A 13,054-nucleotide genomic window follows, 5' to 3' on the forward strand; every position below is an offset into this window, starting at 1 on the left:
AGAATAACATTAATTTTCATCATCATTCTGTTTGTTATTGAATACCTTAGTTAACATGAGAGCATAACTTAATATGAAAAAATATTCCTTGTATACCTATTGAAAAGACTTCTTTTGTATTGTTACAACTAACATGGTCTTTACCTCATGGAAAAAACTTTTTTTAATGGAGATATAATTGACATGTAACATTATATTAGTTTCAGGTATGCAGCAATGATTTCAGTATATATGTGTATTTTTAAATGATCGACAACAAATCTAGTAAATATTCATCACCATATGTAGTTAAAAATTTTATTTTTTCTTGTGATGAGAATTTTAAAGATTTATTCGCGTCAGTTCAGTTCAGTTCAGTCGCTCAGTTTTGTCCGACTCTTTGCGACCCCATGAATCGCAGCATGCCAGGCCTCCCTGTCCATCATCACCAACTCCCAGAGTTCACTCAGACTCACGTCCATCGAGTCAGTGATGCCATCCAGCCATCTCATCCTCTGTCGTCCCCTTCTCCTCCTGCCCCCAATCCCTCCCAGTATCAGAGTCTTTTCCAATGAGTCAACTCTTTGCACGAGGTGGCCAAAATACTGGAGTTTCAGCTTTAGCATCATTCCTTCCAAAGAAATCCCAGGGCTGATCTCGTTCAGAATGGACTGGTTGGATCTCCTTGCAGTCCAAGGGACTCTCAAGAGTCTTCTCCAACACCACAGTTCAAAAGCATCAATTCTTCGGCGCTCAGCCTTCTTCACAGTCCAACTCTCACATCCATACATGAACCACAGGAAAAACTGTAGCCTTGACTACACGGACCTTAGTCGGCAAAGTAACGTCTCTGCTTTTCAATATGCTATCTAGGTTGGTCATAACTTTTCCTCCAAGGAGTAAGCGTCTTTTAATTTCATGGCTGCAGTCACCATCTGCGGTGATTTTGGAGCCCAAACAATAAAGTCTGACACTGTTTCCACTGTTTCCCCAACTATTTTCCATGAAGTGATGGGACCAGATGCCATGATCTTTGTTTTCTGAATGTTGAGCTTTAAGCCAACTTTTTCACTCTCCTTTTCCACTTTCAAATATGTAATACAGTGTTGTTAACTATAGTCACCATCCTATATATCACATGAAAGACAGTGAAAGTGTTAGTCACTCAGTCGTGCCCAACTCTTTGCAACTCCATGGACTGCAGTCCAACAAGCTCCTCTGTCTGTGGGATTTTCCAGGCAAGAATATTGGAATGGATAGCCATTGTCTTTTCCAAGGGATTTTCCTAACCCAAGAATTGACCCCCAGTCTCCTGCATTGCAGGTAGTGTCTTTATCGTCTTTATTGTAACAGGGAAGCCCGTGTTGTTCATTTGCTCAGTTGTGTCCGACGCTTTGCTGTTGCAGCAAGCCAGGCTTCCCTGTCCTTCACCGTTTCCTAAAGCTTGCTCAAACTCATGTCCATTGAATCGGTGATGCCATCCGACCATCCCATCCTCTGTTGTCCCCTTTCCTCCTGCCTTCAGTCTTTCCCAGCATCAGGATCTTTTGCAGTGTGTCGGCTCTTTGCATCCGGTGGCCAAAGTAGTGAAGCTTCAGCATAAGTCCTTCGAATGAATATTCAGGGTTGATTTCCTTTAGCATTGACTAGGTTCAACTTCCTTGCAGTCCAAGGGACTCTCAAGAATCCTCTCCAACAGCACAAATTGAAAGCATCAATTCTTCAGTGCTCAGCCTTCTTTATTGTCCAACTCATCACATCTGTACATGACTACTGGAAAAACCATAGCTTTGACTAAATGGCTTTTGCTGACAAAGTAATGTCTCTTCTTTTTAATAGGCTGTCTAGCTTTTCTTCCAACGAGCAAGCATCTTTTAATTTCATGGCTTCAGTCACCATCTGCAGTGATTTTAGAGCCAAAGATGATAAAGTCTCGCACTGCTTCCATTGTTTCCCTATCTATTTGCCATGAAGTGATGGGACTGGAAGCCATGACCTTAGTTTATTGAATGTTGAGTTTTAAGCCAGCTTTTTCATTCTCCTCATTCACGTTCATGAAGATGCTCTTTAGTTCATTTTCGCTTTTTGCCCTAAGGGTGGTGTCATCTGCATTTCTGAGGTTATTGATATCTCTCCCCACAATCCTGATTCCAGCTTGTGCTTCATCCAGCCTAGCATTTTGCATGATGTAGTCTGCATATAAGTTAAATAAGCAGCGTGACAATGTATAGCCTTGATGTACTCCTTTCTCAATTTGGAACCAGTCTGTTGTTCCATGTCTGGTTCTAACTGTTGCTTTTTAACCTACATACAGGTTCTCAGGAGGCAGGTAAGGTGGTCTGGTATTCCCATCTCTTGAAGAATTTTCCATAGTTTCTTGTGATCCACACAGTTAAAGGCTTTGGCATAGTCAATAAAGCAGAAGTAGATGTTTTCCTGGAATTCTCTTGCTTTTTCTGTGATCCAGCAGATGTTGGCACTTTGATCTCTGCCTCTTCCACCTCTTCTAAATCCAGCTTGTACATAGATTTAAGTACTGTTGAAGCCTAGCTTGGAGGATTTTGAGCATGACCTTGCTAGTGTGTGAAATGAGTACAATTGTGCAGTAGTTTGAACATTCTTTGGCATTGCCTTTCTTTGGGGTTGGAATGAAAACTGACCTTTTCCAGTCCTGTGGCCATTGCTGAGTATTCCAAATTTGCTGGCATATTGAGTATAGCACTTTAACAGCATCATCTTTTAGGATTTGAAATAGCTCAGCTGGAATTCCATCAGGTCCACTAGCTTTGTTCATAGTAATGCTCTTCAGGATGCATGTTTTATTTATTTTGTAACTGGAGGTTTGTATCTTATGACTGCTGTACCCTTTTCACCTACCCCTGACTCCCTGCCTCTGGGAAGCACCAATCTATTGTCTATGTCTGTGAGTTTGGTTTTTTCTTTTGTTCATTTTGGTTTGTTTTTGTCATTTTAGATTCCACATGTAAGTGAGAGATCATATGATATTTGCCTTTCTCTGACTTCTTTCATTAGGCACAGTACCTTCACGGCCCATCTATATTGTCACAAATAGCAAGATTTCCTTTCTCTTTTCATGGCTGATTAACATTCCTAGTTATGTGTGTGTGTATCCCACAGTTTTTTATCCATTCATCCATCAGTGGACACTTGGGTTGTTTCCGTGTTGTGACTATTGTAAATAATGCTGCAGTGAACAAAGGGATATAGATGTCTTTTTGCAGTAATGTTTTCCTTTTCTTCAGATGCATGCCAGATGTGGAATTGCTGGAGCATATGGTAGTTCTCTTTATAGTTTTTGAGGAACCTTCGTATTGTTTTCCATAGTGGCTGCACCCATTTCCATTCCCACCATTAATAAACAAGATTTCCTTTTCTCCACATCTTCACCAACTCTCTTTATATATTACCTTTTTTTATAATGGCCATGGTAACAGATGTGAGTTGATAATTAGTAATGTTTTAAGTAACTTCCCTGAAATTGCAGAGCTGATTAGTGGGAGATCAGGGAAGAATACTTGAGATACTACCACCTCCAAATAGTAATAGTATATATTATATGTTATTTTCTTCCAGTTAAAAATAAAGTTTAGAAATTAACATTTTCTTGTTCTAAAAAAATCTTATAAACAGTGTGTAAGTCATGCTTATTAAATGACAAAATAGAATTACTGTGGCAAAAGATATGTACACATTAAAAAAATTTGAAAGTCATCGTCACAAAGTTTGAACTGTTTTCAGCCTCTTACTCTCAGTTTGTGGGAGTTCCTAAACCAACGTTTATGTTCAGAGAATTTTACAGATTTAAATGCCTTTCAAATTAACCCTTATTGAATACTTCCTGAATTATTAGACTTACTCATTTGAAAAATTCACTTGAGAATTTTACCTTTGTCTATTGTCGTACAGCAATGTATGAAGCTTTAGAGTGAGCATTAGGGGTATAGAATTGATATATCCCTTGTGAGAATGTTTTGTTTTCCCTTAGCTTATAGATAGAACACTCTAATGACATCACTCTCTTCACATCATCTTCCTTCTTTATCTCTTTGTCCAAATTTATTCTTTTTATAAAGACACTGTTCGTACTAGATTAGACTCCATTTTAATGATCTAATTTTAACTTATGTCTACAAAGACCTTATTTCCAAATAAAGTTACATTCTGAAATATTAAGGATTATACTTTCAACATATCTTTTTGGGAGAGACAGTTCAACCCATAACATTACTCTTAATCATGATTAGGACAGTCACTCAACTCCTTTCTGTTGTGTATTAGACTCTCACTTTATAGTGATAATAGGTCAAAACATACCACAGATGAAAGTAATGGGACATAAAACTAAGCGTTAACTAGGAAAAAAGGACAAAAATGCAAGGCAGAGGGCAATGTCCAGAACCTAGGATGTTTGCATGGATGACTAAGAGCAAGTCAACTGTTAGGGTTGCAAGATCACAGACTAGGCTATAGGATGCGGGAGATTAAATCCTGACAATTTATATAGTTGAGTATAATCCTCATTTGGATAGTTTATACATCTGACTTTGGAGACAAGGCATAAAAGATAGGAAAAATTAAACAGTTTAAAAGCTTAAGTTACAATGACAGCATGATTATCAGTATACTGACAGAGTATGATTATCAGTTAATTACAGTTTTCTTAGGAAGGAGAAAGTTTTTTTCAAGTGGAATTACTAATAATGGCCTTATAGAGAAAACAGCCTGTTACCCACACACTGAAAGATGGGTCAAGTTGTAGTAGGAGAATCACTTACACAAGAAAGGGCAAGAAAAGAGCCTTCTGAATATAAAATATTGCTACAGGAAGAAAAGTATCTTCACAAAAGATATGAATGATCTGCGTTTGGTGAGTGATCTGGCGGAAGGATAACAGTTACTAGGTCTAAGTATGTGGCCAGAGAGAGATGTGGAGCCCTGTATGTATCACTTCTTGAGTAGGGCAGGGCTAGAAGAATAAGCCTTTAAGAGAATGTGATGGTACGCTTTGTTACCGTCACTGGGGTCTTTGGAGTCTTAAAAGAAGAGTTCTCCTTCTCTACATGTATTCTCTGCCATTTTTTCTCTTCCTAAATTAGGATCTCATTCTGCTGTTTGTTCCATTAGTCACTTAAGCATCTTCAGTCACTCATTCTCTTCTGCCTTCTAATTTACTTGGGTAGTTCATATTTTAGACTTTTATTTAAACCAGTTGTTTTTTTTTTTTTATAACGTGTGTGTCTCCTTCCACTGTTGTCATGCGTTTCAATGAGTTTTCAATTAAATTGTCTCATTTTGTCACCATCTTGTTTCATCTGAACTTATTTTCACAGTGGTACTTTAATTCAGAATTTTTAAGATTATTCTCAGTGGAAGTCTTTATTTGAACTCATGGCGACTACTGGTTCCTCTTTGTACTTTACAGCTGATGAAAGGTAAATTATACTTCCGTTAGACTTAGTTCGTGATGAATGTCCACAATACATCTTGCCATTAGTGTATTGCCATCACATTCTTCATTCTCTCCCTTTTTGTGGTAGAAGACACAAACACCAAATTATAGAGCTCTGCTTTGTGATGGGTCTGCCTTAGTGAATGGTAACTTCATCTGTGTGGTGACCTTTTCCGACTGAAGAGACTGAGATTTGATTTTTATCTTACTTAAAAGGCAATAATTATTTAGTCTCTTACTGTTTCATGGATACTAGCAGAAGACCTGGGGTTCCTGGCTTAGAGACAGAAAACTTAATTCACTGCACAGGAAGTACCATGAGCATCCAGATGTATACATTATTTTTCCCTTGCTTTCATGTCTTTTGGGGGTAGTGCAGAGAGACCCGGATGAATGCTATGTATGCATTGGGCATGTCTTAAGCTAAGGAGGACTGAGTTTGAGGAACCCTCTGTTTTATCATCAACAGTAAGCATATTTGCTCTTTGTTCCAGAGGGACACGTTACTTTGTTTCTCAAGTTTGGTAGCTGTAAGGCCTGGAGAAATGGCTGAGATAGTGAGTGCTCTGGGCTCTGCTTTCTTGGCATATCCAGCAAGGTGTGTACACACACGTGAGATTCATGAAGGAATGTCTCCCAAAAGCCAGGACCGTGGCCATCAACCATAATTTTGTGTTGCCTACCACATCTCGTCATTCTCTGAGTAAACACTTTTGAGCTTTACCACCCTAGACCATCTCATAATCCTGTCTGGATTGTTACCACCACTGCCTCCTAAGATCTCTGCCTCCTGTTCCCTCTCCACTCCTCTCTGCTTCCACCTCAGCATAGAACAATCTTTCTAAGCAATAATTATCCATCACACAGACTCTTCGGTGATTTATCAAAAAGTTTAAATTCTTCAGCGTGATATATGGTGTTTATTCTGTAGGCATCCCTCGTATTGTTCTCCTTGCTTGTGGAATGTCTACCACCCAAGGGCAGGTTTTGCTTTCAGTGAGTTGGTACCCCTTTAGTGGAATTTCTTTCCCTCACAACCTGTCCTGATGGTTTTGGTTAAGACCTGTCACCTTTTTTATGAACTTAACACTAATTTTACCACCTTCAGAATGCTTCTCTAGAATTCATCAGTTGGTACAGTGCGTTATGTTCTCCAGTTTTTAATGATTCACCATAATCAAAAACCTCCCTGAATCAACATGTGCAGTACTTAAGTTTCATCTTAACTGTTTTGAATATGTGTTTTCTCTTGAAGTAAGTCGAAAACTTCTTTTGCTAGGGACACCATGTGACAATTCATTGTTTTATATCTTTGATATGTAGCTTCACTTACTTTAGGAGTTCAAGCTGAATGACCTATGTATTAGATTCTGTTTTAGGAATAATATTTCAGTTTCCTTAAAGAAATTCTTGATAGGAATTTTAAGTTTGAGTCACTGTAGACAATTTTTAAAAGATGATGTTCTTAATAAACTTTAAATATTTTTCAATAGTGGGTATTTTTTCTTTTTTTTTTTTTTCTTGTAAACTTGGTCTGTACCTGAAGTCATTACCTAAGCTACGTTTGTTCCTTTCTTTCCTTTTTCAGGCATATACGAGTGTCTCTAAGGCTTCACTTAGCCTTTCAGATCACAGAGAACTTGGAAAGATGATGAATACAATAATTTTTCACACAAAAATGGTAGATTCCTTGGTGGAAATGTTGGTGGAAACATCAGATCTCTCCATATTTTGGTATGTTGTAATTTTCTTTAAATTAGAATTTGAAATTTTATTATCCAAAGATACGTTTCTTGATTACGTTAGTGTGGTGCTTAAGACAGTTTAATAAGAGATTCTAAGAATAAAGGGAATAGAGAACAACCTGCCAGTAGTGAAGTTTACTATGTTGGGATTTTAAGTCTGTTTTTAATTGTCTATAAGAGCACCTCTTACTGATGTGAATTTGTTTTTTACACTTTCTTTGAAGAAGTGAAGAACAGTCACTTCAAATTGTGTCCTTAAAGGAAAAACAATTTGGATTGGGTCAAGTAGAGCAAATGTTGGAAATTAAATTCCACGTGGTTTCACTCTGTAGTATTAAGTTAGACACTAATATTGTGATAATGTGGTGACAGTTCCCTCCACTGTGCTCCACTCTCCTTTGCTTCTATTATAAAGTTCTCTTGTTATTCATAGTAGTTTGCAGCTCCTCCTTTTCTGCCAACATTATGTGGTTCTTGAAGGAGGTCAAGTTTTTGTTTCCTTAGTGTCTTAACAGAGTAAGTACTTAGTAAGTATTTCAATGAATAAGTGAACTTGATTGTGATAAAATTAGTAAACAGTGGTGTCAGGACTCAAACTTAAGTATTCTGATTTCAAAGCTGTACAGTGTCCACTCTGTTTCTGCTTCTTGATCTTTTTTCCTTTAGGGAAGCTGATGAGAATAGCCTGGTAGGTTCCTTTAATTCTAAAATAGTCTCAGTGGATAGTGATAGTAGTGTCTCTGTATTAAATAGAGATCATTTTGAAAAGCTTGTGATTAATTTTGTTTTGTGGAGAAAACCAATCTACACTGATTTTTGCAGTTTTTAGTGGGGCTTTAATTAGCAGTTTTGTAGAAGAAATCCAAATTACTTGGCAGGGAAGACTTAAGGGATCTCTTAAAGGAACTCAGGAAATATAGTTAATATGTAACAAGTTTGTAAGAGTTTTAAGATTGGAACCCTATCCTATTGTCTGACCCAGAGGCTACCTTGAAAAGATAATGTAACATTTTATGTTTAGGTATTTTTGAGCTATATATTGTAAAAGAGGGATACAGCAATTCGAAATTCCCCTTCTGGGGACTTCTTTGGTGGTCAATTGGCTAGGACTGCATACTCCCAATGCAGGGGACCCGGTTCTATCCCTGGCCAGGGAACTAGATCCCACATACTGCAGTGAAGACCAGAGATCCTGCGTGCTGTAGCTAAGAACCAGTACAGCCAAATAAATTAATTTCAAAAAGAAAAAAATAAATTCCTTTTCTCTTTCCTGGAAATAAGGCACTTTGAATAATATTTAAAATTTGGAAATTTTCAGTCATTTAATTAATTATATCATAGTTGCTCTTAACCACATTCTTACTTTGTCACATCCAAAATAAAAACATTTACTACTTCTGTTTTATTATTGCAAGATGTATTAAATCTATATTTTATCACCTCATATTCTTTTAGATTTAACATCTCTTCAATCTGGAAGTAATTTAAAGTTGATGGTGTATTGTTTAATTAACAGTATTTTTCTTTCTTAGTGGTACATAAAATAATGGTGTTTCTTACAATTGATAGTGACTTAGCTTTGATGACTTTTGATGCTGTAAGGGTTGAGTGGTATATATTCAAATGCCATAGATATGGTTTATTTTCTCTTTAACTTTTATTTTTAAATGTGTTAATATTATATAAATAATATTTTATAACTCTGAAATGGTTATTGGTATGTAAGAGAACTCTTTGGAGAAATAACTTTTCCTGTGAGAATGCTACAGTTGGTAATTTTCATTTACTTGAATCAAATTAAACTAACTTAATTTTAACTATAAAAATTGTGATTCTGATTTTTAGTTTGTTTCCTTACAGTTTTTATAGTCGTGCTTTTGAGAAGATGTTTCAGCAGTGTTTGGAGTTACCCTCTCAATCAAGATACTCAATTGCGTTTCCACTACTTTGCACTCATTTTATGAGTTGCACACATGAACTGTGTCCAGAAGAGGTAATTTCAAGTATTATTGTGATTAATATAGTATGCAGAATAAGCTACTCCAGACACACAGCTGACCGAATGTTCACAAAGATACCTGCTTGCCCACCTAATATATTTCTGTGCAGAGTCAGAGTGCTTGATTAGGCATATGATGTAATATTTATTTAAATGATTGGATAAATACAGGTACATGTTTCTAAGGACACATCATAAAATCACTTGTTCAGTCACTCAGTCGTGTCTAATTCTTTTGATACCCCATTGACTCTGGCCCATCAGGCTTCTCTGTCCATGGGATTTCCCAGGCATAAAGCCACTTGGAATTAACCTTTATTAAAATAAATAGTCAGGCATTAATGTTCATGGTAAAGTTATGTATAATGAGTGATTTTTATATGTTTAGTTTTCATCTGAAATGCTCATTGAAAATACTTGCAAATTGAATGGAGACATTACTGACTAAATATAAGCATTTCAAAGAAGGATTTCACTGACTTGTTAATATAATAGATACCGTAAGCAAAACTGAGATTTGCCAGTGTTTGTAAGAATTCACATACTGGCATACACAGTTACTGAGTAATTAAAGTACTCTGTAGTTTACACATACCAAGTATCTATCAAAAATGTAGTATCAGTATTTCTCATAATCATCCAAAAAGAAAAATAACACTTAGTGAGTATGGTAAGTATATATTAAAATTAAATAGTATTTTAAAAAATAGCTTAGTGTTGAATCTTTTTACTTAGAACTACAGAACTTATAGAAAAGAAACTTACAAAGAGCAGTAGCATTATCTTTAAGTATTAGGTACTCTCTACTACAAGTTGTTTTTCAATAATCCTACAGGAAATTTATTAGGGAGTGCTTTTAAGATTAATTAATACCTGTGAGAGGATATGACACCACCAATTTTAATAGATCTATAGATTTTTTAGAATGAAAGATTTTCTCTCCTAATCATGATACCTAAGATGTACTGTAATGTAATGTGTGATGTAAGATGTCAGTTTCTTCCTCACTGTCATTTCTTCACATTAATTACTCATCATGTCCTCTTAATTTTATTTGTGTAATATAATTTCTTGACCCCATCCTTTACTTTCCATTGCTGTTGGCACTATTGTAGTTCAGCTTTTCAAAGGTTTTCATATCTACTCCTAAATAATTTTTCTTCCTTCAATATTTTAGCCTTAAAGACAACCGCAGTGCCACTAGAGTGCCTCTTTCCTTCTTCAAGTAGCATTAGAGTTCTCCATTGCATATGGAGAAGGTGGAAACATCTCAGGCATTGAAAATCCTCAACAAATCTCCATCCCCATTGTTTGTGTTTTTTTTCCTTTCCTTTTGTCCTTTGCCTTTAAGGGGGAGAGAAAAAAAGTGTGTATATGTATGTATGTATATATGGTGGTGGTTTATTTTCTAAGTCATGGCCAACTCTTAAAGCCCCGTGGACTGTAGCCTACCAGGCTCCTCTGTCCATGGGATTCTCCAGGTAAGAATACTGGAGTGGGTTGCCATTTCCTTCTCCAGGGGATCTTCCTGACCCAGGTCTCCTGTATTGCAGGCAGATTCTTTACCCATTGTGCTATGAGGGAAGCCCCGCATGTATATGCACACACACAAACACACACACAGAGGCTTCCAATGTGGTGCTAGTGGTAAAGAACCCACCTGCCAGTGTAGGAGATGTAAAAGATGAGCGTTTGATCCCTGGATTGGGAAGACCCTCTGGAGAAGGGCATGACAACCCACTCCAGTGTTCTTGCCTGGAGAATCCCATGGACAGAGGAGCCTGGTGGGTTACAGTCCATAAGGTCGCAAAGAGTTGGACAAAACTGGGCAATTTTGTGTGCATGCACACACATATAAATATAGACTTCTCAGGTGACTTAGTGGTAAAGAATTCACCTGCCGAGCAGGAGACATGAGTTTCATCCCTGGGTTGGGAAGATCCCCTGGAGGAGGGAATGGCAACCTACTCCAGTGTTCTTTCCTAGAGAATCCCGTGGACAGAGGAGCCTAGCAGGCTACAGTCCTTGAATTCACCGAGTTGGACATGACTGGTACTATTCTGTTTTTAATTTAGCTAATTTGTTAAAGCCTGTTACATTCCAGCCAGCTTTCTTAAACTTGTAATTGCAAGGATGCAAAGACATAGTCCTTACCCTAGACAAATCCATGATTTGATGATCTGTATTGTGGTAAAAATATACATGGGGCACTCTTGGAACACTGAGGGAATTCACCTTTGGGTGAGGATACACTAAGTTGGTGTGCAGAGTTAATAGTTCTCAGTGCAGTCTTAATTTGTAGTTTTAGTTTTAGCCTTTCATCTCATTTAGATCAGAAAGATTATAGAAAAGGCCTGTAAAATAACTTTTTAATGCTGAGCCCTTATTTTAAGCTGGAGTACTTAGAGTGAATTTGCAGAAAGATAGTATGAATTAGATTTGAAATTCCCACAAAATCCTGGGTCAGCAGGATTCCTAGATAATGGTAGCCAGTACTAATGGAAACCTAAGTAATGAGTTGCCATAACTGTACCATCTGGTATAGTAGGCCATTTATCTTTTTCAGTCTCATTGTTTAAAAATCTTGTTTCTGCTGCTGCTGCTGCTGCTGCTGCTAAGTCACTTCAGTCGTGTCCGACTCTGTGCGACCCCATAGACGGCAGCCCACCAGGCTCCTCTGTCCCTGGGGTTCTCCAGGCAAGAATACTGGAGTGGGTTGCCATTTCCTTCTCCAATGCATGAAAGTGAAAAGTGAAAGTTAAGTTGCTCAGTCGTGTTTATGGTAGTGGCTCCTAAATCTATATCTGCAGCCCAGTACTTCAAGTTAGATTTTCTCTATACTGCAACCTAGGTATTTTTAGCCATCTGAAGTGTAACATGTCCAGAATAGAATCCCTGATTTTTCCACATCTACCCCAACCTGAAACCTTTTCTTTTTTTGGCTGTACTTTTACATAAGTATTCAAGCTCCTGCCTCTTTGCACCTTTGAACAAGCCCCATCATCCTTTGCCTGGATGATTGTTACTGTCTCCTACGTGGTCTCTGCTTCTGCCATTATCCTGTTCGCAGCACAGAGCCAGCGTTACACTCTAGTTGTCTTGCTTTCCAGTCTCAGCATTTTTTAGCCATTGAAGAGAAGTAGTGAAGTCAGATCTGTATTTTAAATAAGCTAGTTTAGTAAGTTTAAAGCAATGCTAGTTCAAGTCCTTTTTTTCAGGAAGAAGGGATGGTAAGGGATATATTATCTTTCAGGAGTTGGAATTTGGTTAAACAAAATCTAAATGTCTATAATTTGAAATTTTACCTTAAGTAAAGTGAACCATTATTTAATTATATCTGGTCTGTGGATCCCTTTTGGTTTTGCTTCCTATTCAAGTTTTAAAGGGCATTTTAAATAAAATACGTTGTAAGGTAATATGGTACATCAAAGAACAGTTGTTTTACATATGTAAACATTTTTATATTCTTTTATATTATCTTAACGTTTATTTCAGTGAAGAAATAATGTTTGTAATGTTTAAATGTTTTTGTTATATAATTATGGAAGGTCAGGGAAGGGAAACTTGTAAAAATCTGTCTCCAGAAACTAACACACATTTTAAATCAACTGTACTTCAATAAAAAATTTTAAAATAAAAATAGAATAGTAAAAATCTGTCTCTTTGTAAAGTATTACACATTGTATCAGAGAAGGCAATGGCACTCCACTCCAGTACTCTTGCCTGGAAAATCCCATGGATGGAGGAGCCTGGTAGGCTGCAGTCCATGGGGTCGCTAAGAGTCAGACACGACTGAGTGACTTCACTTTCACTTTTCACTTTCATGCATTGGGGAAGGAAATGGCAACCCACTCCAATGTT

General features: G+C 37.2%; 1 protein-coding gene across 4 annotated transcripts in view; it reads left to right on the forward strand.

Moving 5' to 3' along the window:
* The window catches only part of NCKAP1 (NCK associated protein 1), a 111,272-nt gene that overhangs the window by 60,344 nt on the left and 37,874 nt on the right, over positions 1-13,054 (forward strand). For all 4 annotated transcript variants that reach the window (XM_060409664.1, XM_060409665.1, XM_027964768.3 and 1 more), the window contains 2 exons: positions 7,038-7,183; positions 9,055-9,187. In XM_060409664.1, the coding sequence (XP_060265647.1) occupies positions 7,038-7,183; positions 9,055-9,187 (279 nt within the window). The remainder of the gene's footprint in view (positions 1-7,037; positions 7,184-9,054; positions 9,188-13,054) is intronic.

Source organism: Ovis aries, chromosome 2 (assembly GCF_016772045.2).
Source record: "Ovis aries strain OAR_USU_Benz2616 breed Rambouillet chromosome 2, ARS-UI_Ramb_v3.0, whole genome shotgun sequence".
NCBI classification, from domain to species: domain Eukaryota; kingdom Metazoa; phylum Chordata; class Mammalia; order Artiodactyla; family Bovidae; genus Ovis; species Ovis aries.